This window comes from Argopecten irradians, chromosome 2, assembly GCF_041381155.1.
Source record: "Argopecten irradians isolate NY chromosome 2, Ai_NY, whole genome shotgun sequence".
Classification (NCBI taxonomy): domain Eukaryota; kingdom Metazoa; phylum Mollusca; class Bivalvia; order Pectinida; family Pectinidae; genus Argopecten; species Argopecten irradians.
The window spans coordinates 23,892,079-23,915,771 of NC_091135.1; the positions used below are offsets into that span (position 1 = coordinate 23,892,079).

At 34.1% G+C, this 23,693-nt stretch overlaps 1 protein-coding gene across 1 annotated transcript in view; it reads left to right on the forward strand.

Moving 5' to 3' along the window:
- The first annotated feature begins 1,652 nt into the window (after window positions 1-1,652).
- LOC138314875 (kinesin heavy chain-like) overlaps window positions 1,653-23,693 on the forward strand; it is a 35,952-nt gene continuing 13,911 nt past the window's right edge. Inside the window, exons 1-15 of the mRNA XM_069255470.1 lie at window positions 1,653-2,146; window positions 4,321-4,408; window positions 11,468-11,541; window positions 13,707-13,811; window positions 14,369-14,417; window positions 14,769-14,824; window positions 15,288-15,375; window positions 15,924-16,048; window positions 16,322-16,426; window positions 19,690-19,838; window positions 20,222-20,370; window positions 20,719-20,903; window positions 21,956-22,231; window positions 22,581-22,730; window positions 23,075-23,384. Coding sequence (XP_069111571.1) covers window positions 2,027-2,146; window positions 4,321-4,408; window positions 11,468-11,541; window positions 13,707-13,811; window positions 14,369-14,417; window positions 14,769-14,824; window positions 15,288-15,375; window positions 15,924-16,048; window positions 16,322-16,426; window positions 19,690-19,838; window positions 20,222-20,370; window positions 20,719-20,903; window positions 21,956-22,231; window positions 22,581-22,730; window positions 23,075-23,384 — 2,029 coding nt within the window. The 5' untranslated portion in view covers window positions 1,653-2,026. The remainder of the gene's footprint in view (window positions 2,147-4,320; window positions 4,409-11,467; window positions 11,542-13,706; window positions 13,812-14,368; window positions 14,418-14,768; window positions 14,825-15,287; window positions 15,376-15,923; window positions 16,049-16,321; window positions 16,427-19,689; window positions 19,839-20,221; window positions 20,371-20,718; window positions 20,904-21,955; window positions 22,232-22,580; window positions 22,731-23,074; window positions 23,385-23,693) is intronic.

Here is a 23,693-nt window from a genome sequence, read left to right on the forward strand (position 1 = left end):
GTGGACAAAAAAAAATTGTCAAATGTTCGAGGCGATCTGCCCCTTTATCAAGACATACAAAACGAACACGATTACATAATAGTATACGAACAGTAATAAGGGACAAAGTAGACAAATATTTAACTAAACAGCACAATACAGAAATATTGGAGAGCAATTTACCGTTCGGCAAGTAGCCGAAGGATCGAAGTAACGTTAAAATATGAGCGATGACTGGAAAGCGTGCCACGCGTGACGTCAAAGTGGCGAAATGTCGTGCTCATACAGAAATATTGTACAGAAATTTGTACACAGACACTTTGAGTGTAGATCAATATACGTGTATTCATGAAAAATACTAATTACAACTAAGAAAACCACAAAACTATTGTAATGAAATGGTAAATTATCGTAGTTGTTTTGAATTTCGTCTTTCTTCCTTCCAAACAAGAAAACTGAGCTTGAAATGGTCGTCTAATGAACTAGACAATTATAATCAGCTTTGTTACAACAAAATAAAACGGTTGGAATAATAAATACGGGTATATAAACGCCGCAGATGCCTTCATTGATATCCAAAAACCTGAACGGAATCTGTATCATTAGAACATTCCATAAAGGTCCTTTACCTTTCTAAAACGGGTTTTTAATTTTTAAAACGGTAATGTAAATCGAGATTGTGATTTTGTAGAGTCGTAAAAAGCTACACTACTCTTCACGTTAACAATTCAATTAAAATGAATATAATGTTTAAAAGGTACTTGAAGTTTTTACATGAGCAGGATATTTGTGAAACTGAGTGACACAAGGTAATACTGTGACGGCCATCCTCGATACCTCAGGGGTTCCGATCACTTACGATCTTTTCATCCCTGGACTATATATCTATTCTGTTATATATAAATGCCCCTTTCCAGAGGGAACTGTTCTCCTATAGTGTTGTTTAGTCCCCAAGTCGAAATAGACTCTTGACTATACCTCGCTAGACAACACTAGGAAAACTGTTCCCGGGGGACAGGGTCATATATTTGGTCGCGTTCTTATTCCCATGGAATATAATTTGCAATTGGTATTTATGTCTTGGGCCTAGTTCCCGCAGTCACGTATATAGTCTCCTGTAGTCAAGAAGGACAGGGCATTGTCGCAAAGTAGACCATGGCTGTTATCCAATCGGATTCCTAGTAATTATCATGTGATGCTAGCTCATAGTAAAATTGAAGGCAGCTCAGGGGGAAACACCTGAACCAATCACGGGCCTGCACACATTGTAACTTAATACTTTCCTCAAGTTGAAGAATACAGAAAGAGCGACGGCCAACTTCAAAATCACACTGCATCCACAATTTACCGTTATACGGCCCTTTTGATGTACATTAAAGGACTCAATTACATACTCTGTTATGTTGCCTCCAGTTTTGCTATGAGATAATCCAGGTATGTAAGCTTAATGATAGACTAGTAATTAGGCTATCGAGGATGACATTTTGTATGTTCATGTGTACTTGAAAGTCAAGTTTATTTATTTTAAAACCAGATCAATCAAGAAAACAAATGCTAACCTGTAATTTATCGTAAGTTAAAAAGTAGCTATAGGTCAAAAAGCCCAAATTCAATAGAACAGCCGCTATGTGGCCTAATGTAAACGCGAGAGAGTTTCCGAACGTAAGGATAACGTCATTTCCCACAATTCAATGGATTAAAGATGGAAGGAAGAGGATAGATCCACGAACTCTTGCATCGCAAATGTCGCCTTTTCAACAGATTTCGGGCAAATGCGATTGGATTAGGTGTTGAAGTATTTGTAATCTTTCATTTTCAACCAACAGTACAGGAATTGTACAGATCTTCTGTATCTGTAGTCGGTCACGATCGATCGTCTTAGACAAGGGCCGAAGCCGGTGTGTCCAGCTCACCTGCATTCTCATTAGAGATGGAGGGGGATGCTAGAGAGCTTTAACAATGTTATGATACGCACTTTACCTTAGGTGTTAATTGTATGTATATAATTAGAATATTTTGAGCTCCAGAGGCATTCCAAAACCTCAAAATGGGTGACGAATGTGGCATCAAAGTAGTGTGCCGTGTTCGGCCCCTGAACTCGTCAGAGGAAAAGACAGGGAGTAAATTTGTCCTGAAGTTCCCAACAGACGATTCTATCAACTGTGGGGTAAGTATATAATTGTCGTCATTATCTACGTGTTCGAAATCGTATCATCTCATCATTTCATTTAGAAACGTAACTCATGATTCACAAATTGTTATTTATAATTTATAAATGACAAATCTTATCATCATAATTCATGACAAGATATGTAAGGACAGGAAACGGGCCTGCAGATCAATAGGATTATTGTAAATATGTCGTGTTAATGCTGATATAAAACACATTATGTTTATTGGGCTTATATATATAATTATCATGATACTTTTATTTGTAAATTCTTCCATAGTGCTGTTATTTTGTTTGAGCGGGGTCACCTGCAGGTTGACCTCTGATGCAGACACGTTAGAGCTTCATTGATTGGTTACTGTTGCAGTGTGTTACATCATGGCAACTGGTGCTGAAGCTGTCAACTGCATCAGTGCTGAGTCGTGTGTAATCAAGTGCTACAGAATCATAACAATCAAAACTGTCAACATAATAATACAGTATAATAATATAATTTATTTATCATGTGTGTAATATATATATATATTAACATTCATGAAATATTCAGCAGTTTTATTTTGCTTAATTATCATATTGATTCATTATAAGGGTGTTGTTTTCTCATTGTGTTATAATTAGGTAAAACTTTTTTGTAGAGAAGAAAACATTGGGAGAATTAAAGCGTTTAAGAGTTTGTCCTTAAATTAATGAAAATGTGTAAAAATGAAGCAAAAAAGTATTTAACCAATAACACTTCTCTGCTTTCACATCATATTTTGGTCTGTGATTAAAAATTGAATTCTTGCAATCTGAACTTTTTTGGTTAAATTATTTTTATTACATTCTGATTTGTTAATAGTATGTGTAATAAATCTTTTAAGAGATATTTGCCATGCAGTCATGCAGATTTCCCTAGTATTTCTATTTTTTGAATACAATTATAATCATACAGTTAAGTTAATATCCCAGTGTTTTTCCTGGGCATTTTGGGAAATTGCCACCTGGTGAAAATTGGGAAATTTTGTGCGATAAACTATGAAATGAAAAATTTTAACAGTGTTTATGGAAATTTTGGAAAAGGTAGAAATAAACAATTATTCTTCTCTAAGAATCAAGTGTAAGAATGTATACTAAAATACCACATTCAGACTTGGGATATCCAGAATTTTTTTGTTTCGTCACACAAAATAGGCGTCATCTCACTGATTTGGGAAATTTAGACATAAATTTGGGAAAAAATAACAAGAAACACAATTGGGAATGGGGCCTTATTTTGGCCCCAAATATATAGGCAGGAAAAACACTGTATCCCTTGTTTAATCTAGTGATATTTTGTATGCCAGTATCATTTCTTAAGTGTACAAATTGATAAAAAGTGTGTATGTATTGGGCCTTACCATATATATGCTTTTGTAAAGTTGAACCCGGTCAAACAAGCATTCCTTGTACCCGATATATAGACATTAGTAATCGTAATAGCATGGTTATTTGGTGACAGAAATATGTACCGAACCCTGTGGACTTGTTTTACTGAAATGTACAGTTTTTGCAGATTTTGGAAAAATGGACAAGCAACACAACAAGCTACAATTTGCAAAGTTTGGCCCAATGTATACACAATTTATTAACTCATAGTTAATGAGTAGTTAAGGTATTACTTATTTAAACAGGGACAATACCTTTTATATAAATTAGGGGATGATGCAAAATTTTGGTATTAAATATAGGGACTAGTTGCATTGAGTCACAGCTGGTATATAATAAAAACGGGTACATATTCAGTTTTTGAGTGCCATGCATATTCTTTTCTTGTGGGCCCCCCGCGGCCGGAACATGTCAAAATTTTGGAGTTGATCAACGTTGTGGACTTTCATTGGAAATTCCCACTGAAAAACCAAATGAAATTTCTTTAAGTTAGTACCGGTAATAATATATATATTGGTTTAAATTATATGTGTACAGTAATAATTATACCAATGCAAGCTAAGGTATAATTACACATACATGGTCTGCATACCTTGAGTAATATCCATAAGATTTACCACAAAACTTGTAGTGACTATATGACATAGTTCAACTCAGCAATATATACATGTACATGCAATATGCACTTATGCACTATTGATCAATTATGGTATCAGAATGACAGCTGGTTTCTCCTTTTTTATTGACTATAAAATTGTGTTTTCCAGGGAAAGCTGTTTGTGTTTGATAAGGTGTTGAAACCTAACGTCAGTCAGGATTATGTATATGAGACTGCTGCCAAACCTATTGTCGCTGGTAAGATATGTTTTCATTACAAACTATCCAATTCAGTTGCTTTTTTGTGTTGTCTTTAAATATATTCAGGATTTTTCCTGAGCTTCCATGATTTCTTATTCATATAATTGTCAACACAGATTTTAGCTACTAGCAGAAAGCTTGATGGTAGTCTATAATTGTACATGTAAAGCACATTTTAGCTAGTCTACCACAAGGGTTGCACACTACTAGAAGATCTGGGCTGGCCACCAGTCTCTAGAATATTGAAAAATATCACCAAGATTTGGCTACATAATAAATATACTGCAGCCTCCCAAAATACACACCGCACACTAAATACACGCTATACATATACACTGCAAGCATGTGAGACCGTTCTTACATGACCCTGCTTGTATGATAGGTCGATAATTAATAAAAAAAAAAAAAAAAAAAAAAAAATTGAGACATTTATCATTCTAGAAAAATTCAAACTAAGGGGAGAAATATCTTGTGTTTTAACTGATCTGAGAAAACATTATTAATCTTATCAATAATGTAACGTCTAGTGGTCAGTCTATTTGCAATTGCATGAGTGAAGTCTAAATCTAAAAAATTTTAAAGCTCATTATTGATATACATTGCAAAAAAACCCTTGAAAATTTAAATATAAAGGAAATGAATTACTGAAAATTTCATGGCTGTTGATTTAGATATATATGTCTATGCTTGAATTAAAATACGGAGCTTTTAATAAGTCAGGAATTGGGACGATATTGAAATTGTTTCAATTTTGCCATTATAGATTAAAATTCATGAATCAACCATCATGTTGCTTGTTCACATACATGTTTTTACTGCTGGAAGCCAGCTGTAGCACTTGTATATATGATCAGACACTGTTGTAGTTCTTCTGAGTGTTTTTTTTTTCTGAGAATATTTACTGACTTGAGTACTATTTTAATACATGATATGGAAGCTGAACATATTGGTATACTTACACAATTAGGTGTTTTGAATAATAACTATAAACTACCACCTACACTGCCCAATGTTTAGTTATGTGTACATATGTAACTTGTTAATAATAAATCATCGTTTTATGGACCATTTTGTCACAGGTTTGCTAACTTACAACATTCCTCAGTATATCGGTTTTACTATATAGCTAGCAGACTGTTAGGATTTGCCAAGTACAAGCTGAATGTGATTTTTATGCTCCCCCTCCTCCACGCTATGAAAGTAGCTAGGCACAGAGAGGGACGGGAGGCTTACATTGTTATCCATGTCTGTTCTGTCCTATCTTGTGGCTACTTATCACACCTCATCCAGATTTCATATCTGATGGACTAAGATACATCATTCAGAGTTAGATTTAGATGAAAATGAGAGTGAGAGACTTGAGGGTAACATGTATGACTGGATAAAGACGAGAGTGAGAGACTTGAGTATTGCATGGTTGAATGAAGATAAGAGTGAGAGACTTGAGTATAACATGGTTGAATGAAGATAAGAGTGAGAGACTTGAGTATAACATGGTTGAATGAAGATAAGAGTGAGAGACTTGAGTATAACATGGTTGAATGAAGATAAGAGTGAGAGACTTGAGTATAACATGGTTGAATGAAGATAAGAGTGAGAGACTTGAGTATTGCATGGTTGAATGAAGATAAGAGTGAGAGACTTGAGTATAACATGGTTGAATGAAGATAAGAGTGAGAGACTTGAGTATAACATGGTTGAATGAAGATAAGAGTGAGAGACTTGAGTATAACATGGTTGAATGAAGATAAGAGTGAGAGACTTGAGTATTGCATGGTTGAATGAAGATAAGAGTGAGAGACTTGAGTATTGCATGGTTGAATGAAGATAAGAGTGAGAGACTTGAGTATAACATGGTTGAATGAAGATAAGAGTGAGAGACTTGAGTATTGCATGGTTGAATGAAGATAAGAGTGAGAGACTTGGAGTATTGCATGGTTGGGTGAAGATGAGAGTGAAATACTGGAATGAGTCAGTACATACTATATAGCTACAGCAGAGTATACAGCTTGTGCCCCATCTAACCCTGTATTGATTATTGGACCGGCAGCTGGAGCACACATTTTATACTGTAGTAGACAATAAAACACAAGATGGGAAAGTTCCATTATACAATACAATACTGCTTCACAGACACAACAGTGACTAACTCCTAATTCCAGCATATCTTACAGAATTTAGAATGTTTATCCGATTATATTAGCCCAGTATATATCCCTATGGACTTCATGACCTCGGATAATGTAATGTAGGTTTATATTATTTTTTTTTTCATTTTGCACGTTGTTATCTCATCCAAATGATGCAATAAAGAATTCTATTGATCTATTTACAACTGAAATTTAGATAATTGTACACAGATCTAGAGTCACATGTCTACATCGGATATCACTGAAACCAGCATATATGGCTAATATTACAAGGTAACCGGATTATACAGATTTAGTTACAACAGAATTGGAAAATGCCATAAAGCATCTAGAAAAAAGAATTGGAAAATGCCATAAAGCATCTAGAAAAAAATAGCATACAATGCTGAAATGGATCTTCATTCATCAATCTCTAAGCTTTCGTATAGACTCAATTTTAGATTAACATTTTCAAATTTGAAAAAAAGTGTTCATTTATATATATTTGATTAATTTGTATAACAACTTAAATTATGGACTAAGACAATATTCCCCAGTCAATGATAGCTGAAACAATTGAATGAAGTCTATTAACTCCAGAAGCTAGAATAAAAAAAATATACCCAGTGTGTACAGATTATATTCTCCAAAGTTACAGCTGAAACAATTGAAGTCCAATAACTCCAGAATCAAGCTATATCTAGAATCTCAATATACCCAGGGTACTACAAACAATTATATCATTATACTGTCTAGTGATTTTGGGTTGGAACAACAGATAGTTAGCATGTTGGAATGCCAGCCGCCCTTCCATTGAGATGCTCCCCACCAGATGTGTGTATTCCACATGACTTAGTTGGCATTAGGCCCTCAGCATTATCAGGCAGATTAGCTCTAACTGTGCAGCAAATTGTTGTGTGAGCATTTTGTGTCTACGATAGGGGAGGGGGTGTGTACACATATCTTTACGGAGGTTATGTCATTGTGTGAGTGAACTCAGGCATGGGAACTGTCTTGTTTACTATTTTTAGCTGCTGTAGATATGGTTAGCTGCTCTATACAACTCTCACATCTTTTAAAGTAAGTGGAGTTTGTTTACTCCACCACTAGACCTTGAGGTCATGTAAAGTGTTAAACTGTTTGTAATAAACACATGTACGCTATATATCTAGTAGCCTGACATCACTAACTTGCAAGAGATTTTATGGAATATATGTACATATTGGCATACAAGTTTTTGCTGAATACTCCCAACGCTGATATGAGGACATTGTTTAAGCTTCCATAATTAGAAGCAGTTCAACATGACAAGCAGTTTCCATGTACAAACAAGAGACTTAGAGCTTTTAGTCACAGTTACACTCAGTTAAATCCCCATCAGTAGTATCAGTCTAGCCAAGGAATGCTGATGGGCACAGAATAGGTTAGTGTGTATTAGGGTACCGATAAACGTAAACAGAGGATTTAGGACATTAAATTCCTAGGAAGCAACTAAGGCCAATTCATCAAGTGGTTAAAATATTTGGACATAATACCACAAATTTAAACCATCCACCTTAAGGTTGTCAATTTGAATCCCATGTGGGGCAGTTTTTTTGTGTTTTTTTTTACTCTGGCTTTAATTTCCTCTGCCGTCTCTTAACCCGGCTTGTCTTGAAATGACCCTAGCTGTTGATAGGATCTGATTTGATATTAAACCATTCAAACCAATGTATTCTAAGGATTCAGGGTATTCTATCTACAGTAAGTCTACTTTTAGGTTATTTCTCTTCTGTCCATGTGTTGACCAAACTGTTCATGATTACTGTGCACTGTACATGTAGATAATTTAACCACAAACCATTGTTCCTTTTGGCATTATCTTCATTTCCTTTGTCCAAAATAAATATTTTTTATGTACAGGACCAAATTCTTGTGGGAGGATTCAGTTTGACACTAGACTAGGTTGGGTCATGATCAAGTCATCATAATCTGAGATAAGGATACACATCTCTATGCCAATTGAGTTAGTGTTTATATTACAGGTGGTCAGGAGCCTCCTAGGTCAGAGTGGCCAGACCATTAATGGTGCTTACTTAGTAATTTTATGTCGAATTGTTGATCTTTAACCTGCATTTGCGAAAAACTGTTAGTTCTAATATTAAGTTAAACCTAAGTGTTAGTACCAAAAGGTAAAACCTTCAATATTGCAGGATTCGTCTAATTAGTAGTACAAGTTAGTTAATCTAGCTGAACACTTATTGCTGGAATGTTCATGTAAGTCACAAATCTAAGAAAAGTTATAGATGTTTGGACATCATTTAATTAATGATTATCTCCCTTTCCTAACCTATTTATTAGTTAATTAAGTATCAGAACTTTATGTTTACTCAAAAAATGAAATGATTCAGCATGGAACATAGATAGTATGTATTACAAACAAGAAATTATGATATGCATTCCCTACATTTCCACTTGGTAATCGGAATAACAATCAACATATATATTTAGTTCAATATGGTGAAAACACATCTATTGTCCTCAAACATATTCTTCCACAAACATGCACAGTTGTAACCATTTCGGCATACAGTTTTAATCAAACATTAAAGTTGTAAAACATCTGTTCTATATTGAGAAGGAACATGGAATGAATGATAAAGATTAATGAATCATGAATATTGAAATTCTTTTCATTGGTGATCAATGTTTACTTGTACTCAATAACTTTTTAAGTTACATAGCTTAATGAATTGATGCTAGAAAGTCTCTTTTGTACATAGTGATGAGTAACTAGATGTTGGACAACTGCCAGACGAGACGTGTGTACATCTTTTATAGATCTGTATAAACATCTCCACACTACTCCAGACAATACAGGACCAGACCATTATTGTGACTTCTGGCATTTCTGGAACTCCGCAGTCGCCAACCTTTTATAATGTAACTAGCTAGTTAGCTAGCTAGGTGGTTGTGGATAAAACATAACAGGAATTCGAAGTATTCTCCTTATATCTTCCATGTTCATGTTGGAACTAGAAAATAATAAGCTTGTTTAGGTTGTCTAGGTATAGATCAATTAGTCTCCACATTTATATTGTACAGATTCGGGGAAAACAAGTCAGTAAATGGATGCTCAAAATTGTTTACCACCACATCTAAAACAATGGCTGTCGACTGACATTGACTTTGTTGACTTACAAGTCTGGTTGTATGTATATATTATGCATGAAATTGCTGTGAACGTTCATCACATCAGGTCCACATCTAGATAGACTGATCTTGTGTATAGACATGCAGTTGTTGGTACTATACTGGAAGTTTGTATGAGGAGAGACTCAGTTTCTTGTTTCATCATCACAAACAAGATAGCATTTAATAATCAAATTACAATGTTAACTATTAAAATAAAGAGTATATATATGTGTGCATGTACACGTACCATTTTCACTTTTCAAACATCCCAATTATGAATGATCAAGCTAATATACAGACAGTTATATGTGTTACAAAAAGCTGTGGAATACCCCATTAAGTAAATTAGAATGCTCTCTAACTTTGCTATACTGATATACAATACATTAACATGTGTTTCCTTGGTCTGTGCTGGACTGTGAGACCATTCCTAGCCTGCTGGCCTACATTGTATTCCCATGTGGAAATCTCCAAGCCTGCTATAGCAATGTATTCCTTATCTAGCTAGGATACTGGACTCTCTAGCTGCCATAAACTATGTATATATATACACACACCACAGAAAGAGTGGCTGGCCAGAAAACAAGCTATAAATCCATTATATTGTTTTCATCATATGATGGTCTTAAGTTCAATATTCAACATGTACAGTACTAGTTCACTGTCCTTATATGACAAATTCTTAAGTTTCAAATCATTAGACTATGTATATGTGTATACACACATATATAAATGTATATATACCCTTTGGTGTTACCTTAATTAATTCACACGTGCACACACAATTAAAAAAATATTCGGAAAATCACCAAAATGGAGATCTCAACTTGTTACATAAATGATTTATTGTTTGTTTATGCACAACTGTTGCTAGGAAGTGTGCTAAGTCTCTAAAGTATTTGAAGTTTACAATAACAAACAAACAAAAAATAATAATATGTAGAGTCAATGCTTTCATTTTTTTGTTGTAAACTTCTGCAGTCTTCAAATCAAATGGCTTATATAATTAGTAATTCCATGAATGTTACAGTATAGTTTGAAGGAAAAAAACATGTTTGCTAAAATTATAATGAATTAGGATGGTGTATTGTGTGGTTGTATTTTAACATCCAGTTTTGTAAGGTTAATAATTCCGTCTTTGCATATTCCAGAGTTACCTCCCTTGCAGGTAGCTATAGGTATCCATTAGAGATGTCATTACTTTGCGAGCAAAACTTGTGTCATTTTCTCTGAAAAGTTTGATGTTATGCTCGCAAACACATGATGTCGCAATAAATACATACCTGAAAGGGTAGATAACTATGTAATATGCAAATACAGAATTGACTTGTTCAGGTTAAATGACAGTTTTACATTATCTGATTAGAAGATTGATGATGCCTTTGTCTTTTATCAAAGAGGAATTCTTTACATGTCTTGGCATGCATGTTACAGAGTTACTTGCCCTTGTGGCATCTATACAGGTGTACAGTGTACTTAGTTTGAGATTATGCTCACAAAGGCAGGCTGTGTTCATTTATATGGTTATATTTACAAACTGTGCAATTAGTCCAATCATAATGATATAAAAAAAAAACAGCCAAATACCATACATGATATATATAACTAAAATCTACCATCAAGGGCAGATAACTCTGTTTGGAATATATGCACACTCAGAATAGAAACTTGCGTCCAATTGGTTGAAAATGAAATAAATCATTGGATCAGGTTATATGTACAAGGTGTTAAGTTTGCTGTTTGATCATTTCAGATGTGCTGGGAGGCTACAATGGAACTATCTTTGCCTATGGTCAGACTTCCAGTGGTAAAACACATACAATGGAGGTAAGTGTTCCGACATTCTATACCCCCATAGGTCAGGAAATGTAAACAATTCTGCAAGTCCGAGGATTGACATATTTTATTATCCTGAGAGGACAGCGTCCATTAACTTTCCTTCAAAATTATGCCGGTCAGATGAAGATAAAAAGTAGTGAAAAAAGACATGTGTTTTGGTGTCTTCTCAATGAATGTCGTAACTATAGCATTACCCTGGCCTCTATTGAAGTTCTGTCTCAGAAATACCTGAGTGCTTTCCGTGAGACTTAGTTTACCTGTGTGTACTAGAACTAATGCTATCTGTAAATCTGTTATTGATTTGTTAACTCCAACATCTTTATAAGTGGTCATCATCATGGCTGTGCAGTTGTGTTTTACGGTAGACACAGCATGCATATTGACAAACTGTCTGGGTTTGAAGGGGTGTATGAATTGTAGCTCTTCTCTGATTGGCTAGATATCATCACCTGAATGTTCTTTAAAAGTAAGCTTGCTTGTTATTGGATAGGATGAAGCATCCAACTTGGTTGTTATTGGCTGTTGGTATTCGAATTCCTGACAACACATGTACACACTTACAATAAAAATTATAATCTTATTGAAATGCTGTTACCAACATGTGCAGCTGTCTGGAGTACAGTTTATCAATAACATTTCCATGCCAAAGTCAGTATTTCTAGATCTTTATTCTCCTTTGAGATAAATAAAACTGCTCTTATATATATACAGGTATTAAAATGTGAAACTACATATAGACAGACATCTTTTAGTGACCAAAATTCTAATCTTTGTGCTCAGACAAATTTCAAACTTTCCAGAGTGATTGGGGTTGTTTTTATCATTGATACACATGTCGGGGATGCATGGGATTGACTGTATCAGAAATACATATACTTGAATTGCTGTAAAGATACGAGGAGAGATGGATTTCTGTGTTGGAGCAGTATTGATCAGAACAGCTATAGGAGCACAAGCATCATTGATCGAGCAGTCCTTCTCTGCTGAGTTACAAAATCCACAGCAACTCTTAGTGGCAATTCAGCAGGCTTGAGTATAGGAATAGAATCTACACTTGTTATAATATTAAATAACGTTATATAGCTGTCTGATACTTTATAAGGGTATAGGGTATTAGTTATATCATGTGTTGCCTTCCAAATCACTGACACACCTTAAGTTGATAATTCCTTAAAGGACTAGTGCAAACTTGAGATTGCTTTCCTGGTCAGATGGCCAAAGGTAAAGGTTAAAGCTACTGAAATGTATTAGAAACAAAATACAAGAAAGAATACAAGATCCAATAACGAGTGCTGGTTATTATATAGCTAGTTACTTTAGAAATATACTTGATGTAGATTTTGAATTTCAAAAGTTCAAGAAAAATATAGAAAAACATATCTTCTAATCTTACCCTGGCACCCTGAAACATTTGAACAATATTGTACAATCAGCAGTAAATAAACATATAAGTTGTATCTGAAAACGTTATGTCTGTTCACTACAGCACACAATTGGCCTGTTTCTATACCAATACTAGACAATGTAAAAATCAATAGTCAGGATACACAGGGATATTCTGAGTTTAGATGTGTGTGGCACGCATCACTTAACAATTCAATGTATACAATAAACATGTTGTTAGAAGAAAATAGACTCGTATAAGACATATCACTTACGTTGTGTATCTATATGACTAGATGTATTGATCATGACTGATGGTCTAAAATATCACTGTAGAATATTTTCAATGTTAGCTATGGAAAGCTGTGTGGACTTATACCAAATTTTGAAAATGCAATTTAAATCCTTGATGATAATGATATATAATTGGTCATATTTATTGAAAAGTAAATAAAATCAATGAAATATACTCCATGCAATATAAAACATCTTTTTACCCAACATATGCATATTAGGGCCATTGATGAACAACTTATACAATAAAAAAAATAATTTGGTACAATGTGTAGATTTATGGAAACTAGTACTGTATGTATTATCTTGTGTGTTGATAGCATTATGTAATCATATGATCTTGATTCAACATAGAGATAAAATCAAAACATTGTGTAACCATTTGTTTCAACAAACATTGTATCAATAAATTAATTTTAATGCCATCTTACATCAATTTTCTGATTTATTAAACAATTGATATTTTTTTGTTTCAGGGAGTTATTGGAGATAACCACATGCAGGGAATCATTCCTAGGATTGTACAGGACATATTTAACTACATCTATGGCATGGACGAGAACCTCGAGTTCCATATCAAGGTAAATTGTAAAGGACATATTCAGCCACACATTTATATTCTGTCTTTGCTAATTGAAAAGTTATCTGTCCATGCTGGTAGGTATTGATTGTTAAGTCATGTATTTATGATGAGTGTAAGGGTTTTTTTTTCTGAGAAATTGATGTACGTTGACATCACAATTGATACCTTCTCACAAGGGAGATAACTTTTTAACACGCAATGATGAAATACGGCACCGACGAAACTCAATTACTATTTTAAAGAAAATTGTACTGGCAAAATGAATTTTGATAAAAAAAAAAAAAAAATTCAACCGAAATAAATGGTTAAAATTTCCAAAATTTGAAAGAATTTGTTCAAAATTTTATAAGATTTGACTCACTTTTAAGGCTAAATTTTGAAGTTATTTAAAGAATGTAAGAAAGTGGTAATTATATAAAGCAGGTATCCAAGAAAAGTCCATCAATGCACTATTCTGTTGCCTCTTGCAGGCATACAGGAAATTACAATAGATTGATTAGAAAAGTTTGTCTTAAAAATGTTGTAATAGAATAAATGGGATATTGTAAATTACAGGTATCTTACTTTGAGATTTATATGGACAAGATCAGGGATCTGTTGGACAGTAAGTACAAAGTTCGCTACGATAACAGTACATAATATGAATTGTTATAGAAATTAATTAATTTTTGAAATATACATAAAAGTGTAACATTTAGCTATGATAATATAAGTGGATATTGACCTAAGAATTTTTAAATTAAAGATCATTTTACATTTAAAATGATCATTGCTATGTCTAGTTTATGGAAAAGATATCATGTTACATGTAAATTCTATATTCCCAAAACAAAACAAAAATGTTGTTTAGAAAACATTGATGTAATGATCATCATCTTTTCTTGACATAAAATTAGCTAAACTATAAAAAAGTTGCATAATGATAATGGGTAATGAAATTTTTGTCCTCCTACAGTTTCCAAGACCAACTTGGCTGTACATGAAGATAAGAACAGAGTGCCCTTTGTCAAGGTAAGCTGACATATAATTTATAACAAACCCCTGTCTCACTTCTAGACTTTATTGTCTACCGGGGACATAATTTTGAAAATTGATAGCAACAAAATAATTTTTAAAATATGTCGTTATAGGTCGTTATTGTTTAAAAAAACTGGGATACTGTAAGATGATTCGACCAAAAATAAATGGTATTTATATATAGCCATGTGGACTTATACACAGGGCAAGTAGTGTTGAAATTGACTATTTGGGACCTTGAGAAAGTTGTCTTATTAAGCAGATGCATGGTCCTTATAATTATACAGAGGTGGTCGCTAAGGCTGGTTTGACTACTTGTCAAGAAAGGTTGCATTGTGTTGTATGTATTGCAGGAAATAGTGAATAAATTTCAATATCATTTAGAGTATTTGATTAATTGAAGCTATCATTGCTCTAAGATCACCTATATAAAAATGAGATAATGTTTTTGTGACAGGGCGCAACAGAAAGATTTGTGTCAAGTCCAGATGAGGTGATGGAAGCTATTGATGAGGGCAAATCAAATCGCCATGTAGCTGTGACCAGTAAGTCATACATTAGTTGTTTAGACTATAAATTCAGTTTCTCTGTATCTCATATCTTCATGTAGCTAGATTGGGAGCTGTATACTGGTTGATTCATGTTACAAATGTCAGGCAGTCTTACTATTCACGTTGTAGTCTGGACTATATTCTGTATTTGCATATTATATATAGAGTTATCTGTGCTTGCGGGTAGGTATTGATTGTGACGTCTTGTGTTTGCGAGAGTAACGTCATACTTTTAAGAGAAAATGATGTGAATTTCACTCACAATATCATGACATCACAATGGATACCTGCCCACAAGGGAGTTAACTCTGTAATGTGCAAACACAGAATATTAAAAGGTCAATCTATATGTATTTGTAAAACGTTTACTTAGCAAGTGCATAGTTTTTGTGAGATGGACATGTTCCTGAGTATACCACCAAAGTTAGCCGTAACATTAACCACCCAGAGAATTAATCACCTGCAGATTGAACAATAAAATAAGCTTGATGAAGCTTTACAAAGGAAATAAACTGTTCAATGTGGAATGTCTCTGATTTTAGATATGAACGAACACAGCTCCAGAAGTCACAGTGTGTTCCTGATCAACGTAAAACAAGAACATCTAGAGAACCAAAAACAACTTAATGGCAAATTGTACCTGGTCGATCTCGCTGGTAGTGAAAAGGTAAGAAATGGTTTGTTAACAATGAGGGAACTATATTTCAATCATAAATTATGCATTAAATGTCAATTGAACTTTATGGATCTCACCAGTCATTAGAATTAAAAGAAATAAGAAAAAAAATAAAGGAACCAAATGAATAAAGATGCATTGTAAAAATAAAAATTGACTTGAAGCTTTATGGACTTGGTATAACTGATCTGGATATATTATTTATATAAAAAATAAACAATCTTGAATGCTATTGTGACATTGATATATATGATGAATTTACAGGTCAGTAAGACCGGAGCAGAGGGAGCCGTATTAGACGAGGCTAAGAACATCAACAAGTCCTTGTCAGCTCTGGGTAACGTGATTGCCGCGTTGGCTGATGAACAGGTTCGTACTGTACAGAAGTAATACAGCACACGTGCATACTTGAATACCATTCTTAATTATAATTATTCTAGTTAAAACCTGTATAGTCTGGAAACCTGTTTATACCGGCCAAATATGGTGACCCCAATGACATTTGATGTAGACAAGTTGTATTTTATATTTTATTTATTTTATATTTTATATGTTATGGTTTCAACAGGAAAGCTATATATACAGAAAATTCCTGCTTCATGCAGTGACAGTGAATGTATTCATACCATGTTTTGATATGTACAGAAAAACCATGTACCGTACCGTGACAGTTAATACAATCATACATATGTTTTGATATGTACAGAAAAACCATGTACCATACCATGACAGTTAATATAATCATACCTATGTTTTGATATGTACAGAAAAGCCATGTACCATACCATGACAGTTAATATAATCATACCTATGTTTTGATATGTACAGAAAAGCCATGTACCATACCATGACAGTTAATATAATCATACATATGTACAGAAAAACCATGTACCATACCATGACAGTTAATACAATCATACATATCTTTTGATATGTACAGAAAAACCATGTACCATACCGTGACAGCTAATACAATCATACCTATGTTTTGATATGTACAGAAAAGCCACGTACCATACCGTGACAGTTGATATAATCATACATATCTTTTGATATGTACAGAAAAACCATGTACCATACCATGACAGTTAATATAATCATACCTATGTTTTGATATGTACAGAAAAGCCACGTACCATACCGTGACAGTTGATATAATCATACATATCTTTTGATATGTACAGAAAAACCATGTACCATACCATGACAGTTAATATAATCATACCTATGTTTTGATATGTACAGAAAAGCCACGTACCGTACCGTGACAGTTAATACAATCATACATATGTTTTGATATGTACAGAAAAAACCATGTACCATACTGTGACAGTTAACAAATCATACATATGTTTTGATATGTACAGAAAAGCCACGTACTGTACAGTGACAGTTGATATAATCATACATATGTTTTGATATATACAGAAAGCCACGTACCATACCGTGACAGTTAATATAATCATACATATGTTTTGATATGTACAGAAAAGCCACGTACCATACCGTGACAGTTAATATAATCATACATATGTTTTGATATGTACAGAAAAGCCATGAACCATACCGTGACAGTTAATACAATCATACATATGTTTTGATATGTACAGAAAAGCCACGTACCATACCGTGACAGTTAATATAATCATACATATGTTTTGATATGTACAGAAAAGCCATGAACCATACCATGACAGTTAATACAATCATACATATGTTTTGATATGTACAGAAAAGCCACGTACCATACCGTGACAGTTAATATAATCATACATATGTTTTGATATGTACAGAAAAGCCACGTACCATACCGTGACAGTTGATATAATCATACATATGTTTTGATATGTACAGAAAAGCCACGTACCGTACCGTGACAGTTAATATAATCATACATATGTTTTGATATGTACAGAAAAGCCACGTACCGTACCGTGACAGTTAATACAATCATACATATGTTTTGATATGTACAGAAAAGCCATGTACCATACCGTGACAGTTAATATAATCATACATATGTTTTGATATGTACAGAAAAACCATGTACCATACCGTGACAGTTAATATAATCATACATATGTTTTGATATGTACAGAAAAACCATGTACCATACCGTGACAGTTAATATAATCATACATATGTTTTGATATGTACAGAAAAGCCATGTACCATACCGTGACAGTTAATACAATCATACCTATGTTTTGATATGTACAGAAAAGCCACGTACCATACCGTGACAGTTAATACAATCATACATATGTTTTGATATGTACAGAAAAGCCATGTACCATACCGTGACAGTTAATATAATCATACATATGTTTTGATATGTACAGAAAAGCCATGTACCATACCGTGACAGTTAATATAATCATACATATGTTTTGATATGTACAGAAAAGCCATGTACCATACCGTGACAGTTAATATAATCATACATTTGTTTTGATATGTACAGAAAAGCCATGTACCATACCGTGACAGTTAATATAATCATACATATGTTTTGATATGTACAGAAAAGCCATGAACCATACCGTGACAGTTAATATAATCATACATATGTTTTGATATGTACAGAAAAACCATGTACCATACCGTGACAGTTAATATAATCATACATATGTTTTGATATGTACAGAAAAACCATGAACCATACCGTGACAGTTAATATAATCATACATATGTTTTGATATGTACAGAAAAGCCACGTACCATACCGTGACAGTTAATATAATCATACATATGTTTTGATATGTACAGAAAAGCCACGTACCATACCGTGACAGTTGATATAATCATACATATGTTTTGATATGTACAGAAAAGCCACGTACCGTACCGTGACAGTTAATATAATCATACATATGTTTTGATATGTACAGAAAAAGCCACGTACCGTACCGTGACAGTTAATACAATCATACATATGTTTTGATATGTACAGAAAAGCCACGTACCATACCGTGACAGTTAATACAATCATACATATGTTTTGATATGTACAGAAAAGCCATGTACCATACCGTGACAGTTAATACAATCATACATATGTTTTGATATGTACAGAAAAGCCATGTACCATACCGTGACAGTTAATACAATCATACATATGTTTTGATATGTACAGAAAAGCCATGTACCATACCGTGACAGTTAATATAATCATACATATGTTTTGATATGTACAGAAAAGCCATGTACCATACCGTGACAGTTAATATAATCATAGATATGTTTTGATATGTACAGAAAAACCATGTACCGTACCGTGACAGTTAATACAATCATACATATGTTTTGATATGTACAGAAAAGCCACATACCATACCGTGACAGTTAATATAATCATATGTATGTTTTGATATGTACAGAAAAACCATGTACCATACCGTGACAGTTAATACAATCATACATATGTTTTGATATGTACAGAAAAACCACGTACCATACCGTGACAGTTAATATAATCATATATATATGTTTGTGTCAAATATGTACCAAATATGACTGAAAATTTCTATGAACAACCCACCTACCTGCAAAAATTTAGGGGAGTATCTACAAATTTTACTGGAATCTGTTTGTAGTTGCATTTCTATATACATATGTTTTGATATATACAGAAAAGCCATGTACCATACCGTGACAGTAAACTGACTAGGATCCTCCAGGAGAGTTTGGGAGGTAACGCCCGTACTACAGTCATCATCTGTTGTTCACCAGCGTCCTACAATGAGGCGGAAACTAAATCTACACTTCTGTTTGGTCAAAGGTCAGTGGTGGCTGTGTCTTTATCATCTCAGCTCTTGGTGTACAGTGAAGTGAATATCATCTTTAAGAAATAATAATATATAGTATTATGTTTTTATGTAGAGAGAGTATATATATATACAGTAAAAGACGGTTCTAACGAACGAACATCTTTGGAGATACTTCCTTATAAACTTTAATCATAATTGACAATAGTCATCTTTTATAAATCTTGATAGGTAAAAATTCATAGTATGAGTACATAGATAATACTTAGATTTGTTACATCTTAGATAGAAAGATAAAGAGTTAAAAATTTGTTACATCTTAGATAGCAAAGATGAAGAATCCAATAGGAAAAAATGTTGAAAATAAATACTTATGAGTAAACAATATCTGTTACAGAGCCAAGACCATCAAGAATGTTGTGTCAGTGAACGAGGAGCTGACTGCTGAGGAATGGAAGAGGAGATATGAGAAAGAGAAGGAGAGAAATGCCAGACTTAAGGGTGTCCTCGCTAAATTTGAGGCTGAGCTGCAGATGTGGCGGTCAGGTAAGATTTTAGGTATTTTATGCAAGTTTGTGACTGAGCTTCAGATGTGTGACTGTTGTTGAGGAAATGAATACTTTCATAAAATCTTGTAAAATGTATTTAATACACTTGATAAACCCTACATTTGGAAGAATTAATTTGAAGCCAGGGCATGATGAAAAGAGCCATTAGTTTGTTGCTCAGTCATTTTCTGGTGTCTTGCCAATCTTGAATTCCTGAGATTACGTTATTATTTATATCATGGCATTGCAGTGATCATCATACACTAATGTATATAGGTGAAATCTGGTTAACAGGCAGGTTATGTGACAAACCATAATATGTTTATGGATGTTATTATCTGTGTAGGCCAGAATGTGTCCCAGGATGAACAGTTTGACATGAAGGCTAGCACTACGTCCCTCCAGGAGGCCGAGCCAAAAGAACAAAAGAATGACATTGCCGCAAAGTTTATGTCCTCCAGTACCAACGAGGCAGACAAGGCTCATTTTGAGGCAGAACGACTGAAACTGTACCAGCAGCTAGACGATAAGGTTAGTATTAGGGGGTCGTCCCCGAACACCAACTCTAGGTCGGATGGGTGGGATGTTTTCATATGGGTTAAGGTGTGTTGATAGGGAGTTATAGTCTATCTCAGAATTGTTCTCAGTGCAAGATCACAGATAAATCTCAGGTAAATCAACTCAACTGGTAGGTGATCAGCAAATCAGTAACTGTTAATTGTTGTCATGCTGCTGCAGAATGGTGTATAAAACAGTGGCATACTTCAGGGAAAAAAATCATACTTGTCATAATATTTGAATTGAACGTAAAATTATCAACTTTGCTTGTATTAATTTTGTAGACTTTTTTGTCTTAGTCTTAAGCTATATATTTTTATACTACTTCTAAGCGTTATAAGTGTAAATATTAAATCGAAATACTATACTAGATCATCCAATGTCTGTTCATTTTCTTATAATTTCTGACTTATTTTAGTTTTCAGATTTAAATTAAGATAGACACCATGTGTACAACCTTGTGGACTTTGATAAAGGTTGATTGTTTATGATTGTTTTTCTAGACCTGGCACTCCTTAATAAGACATTAAACAAATAAATCAAATACTGTAACCATTTGCTCATTCTGTTTTAGACCATTGTCACTTACTTTTTAATCACACTCAATTTATGGGTAAGACATCACTGTGTACAGCTGGTAGAAACTTGGTGATTTCATCTGAAATATTTTGTGGAAAATTTCTTTGCAATCATAGGAATGCCCTACAAAAAAAAGAAGAAATTATCATCGCCACAAAAATAGCCAGCTACACAGTATCTACATGATCCCTATCAACTTAAGACAAACTGAAAAAACATCTGTTGATGAATTTCGGATAAACTTTTAAGTCGTCAGAAAATGAATCTCTAGTCAAAACTCTCTGTTAAAGAAATAAGATTTCAAAATGCTGAATTGCTTGTTTCTTAACTAGTAAGATCATATTTATGTCTTTAGCTTCTGGTGTGTAAGTTTGATTTAGAAACTGAATTCCTTTCAATGTACCGGTATGCCTGATTTCACACCTGAAATAAAACTCATTTTTCAGGATGACGAGATAAACAACCAGTCACAGTTGATTGAGCGGCTGAAGGAGCAGATGCTTGAACAGGAGGAGCTGATCGCGGTCGGCAAGCGTGACATGGATATGCTACAGGTAGATATGTCTCGTATCCAGGCCGACAACGACTCAGCCAAGGATGAGGTGAAGGAAGTTCTTCAGGCTCTTGAGGAGCTAGCCATGAACTATGACCAGAAATCACAGGAGGTTGAACTCAAGTCCAAGGAGTACGAGACTCTTCTAGAGGAAATGAGTGCTAATCAGGTTAGAATTTTTTCAGAGATTTAAAATTGAATGAAGAATATCTAGTTTGGGGGTAAGTTTGGGTATAACTCTCATGGAAATGATGTATTTAGTATAGTTTTGGTCCATACTTTAGCAAAACAATTTCTTCATTGTCTGATAGTTGACTGATTCATATCAATACATTCAATTTTGTGAGTACAGAACTTACTTTCATGACAGTAATATATGGTTTTGGGATAACATTTTCATTCTATATAGTATAATGTTAGTGTCTTCACTTCAGTAAAAACAGATTGTGTAATGATTGCTACTCACATGCAAGTTTTGTTAGTTTGTAATTTGATTTGAAATTAAATGTTTCTTTCAGAGCCAGGTGAACAGTCTTCAGACAGAACTTGACAGCCAGAGGGACTCGTCCTTACATCAGAAGAAACGTGTCGCCGAGATGATGGCAAGTCTCCTGAAGGATCTGGGAGACATTGGAACGATTGTAGGGGGAAACACTGCCGAGTCCAAGGTTAGCAGGAGTTTAGTAAAAATTATATCAAACATTGAATTAATGAAGGAATCAAACATTGGCAGGTGTGGGATAAATTCTGAAAGGAAACTGGTTTAGCTTTATCAGTGTTTCACAATCTAAAACAATTTGGATAGGAGGAATACCTTGAAAAGTTCACAAAAATCATAGTCAGACAGATATAAAGAAATAAACCCACTTGATTTGTATCCTACATAGAATGCTCACTATTAAAATGATCATTTAAATTCAAAGTGAATCTAAACAGGTTATAGATTGATACGTTTTGAAACAGTAAAGGAGAATCTGTGACAGGGATGTAATTATACATTTTCCTTACTCAGCCTAACATTTCCTCATCGGAGAAACTGGAGGAGGAGTTTACTGTAGCCCGACTATACATCAGTAAGATGAAGTCTGAAGTAAAGACCCTTGTGTCTCGCACTGAGAATTTAGAAGCCAACCATACAGAAAACCAGAAGAAGCTTGAGATTACAGAGAAGGAGCTCTCAGACTGCAGGCTGCTTATCACTCAACACGAGGCTAAGATGAGCTCTCTTAACGAGACAATTCGTGACATGGACCTCAAGAAACGGCAACTTGAGGAACAAGTGGATACTCTAAATGATGATTACTCAGCTCTTAAAGCTTCAGGTAAGGCCATAAAAAGGATTACACAGTCCTTAAATCCTTAGGTTAAAACCAAAATGACAATGACTTGCCCCACAAGTACCCAGGTAAGGCCCTAATAAAGATTACAAGGTACATGTTTTCTTTCGCTTCAGATAGGAGTATAAAAAGAACCTAGGTATCACTTTAAATAATTTTGTAGCATTTTGTCCTGCCATCTCACAATTTCATGGGGAGTTTTATATTAAAAGAGATTTCTGGTCTTCATTAAGTTTCAAATTCAACAAATTCCGTGATGATATGAGACACCATATTGAATTATTGGCATTGTGT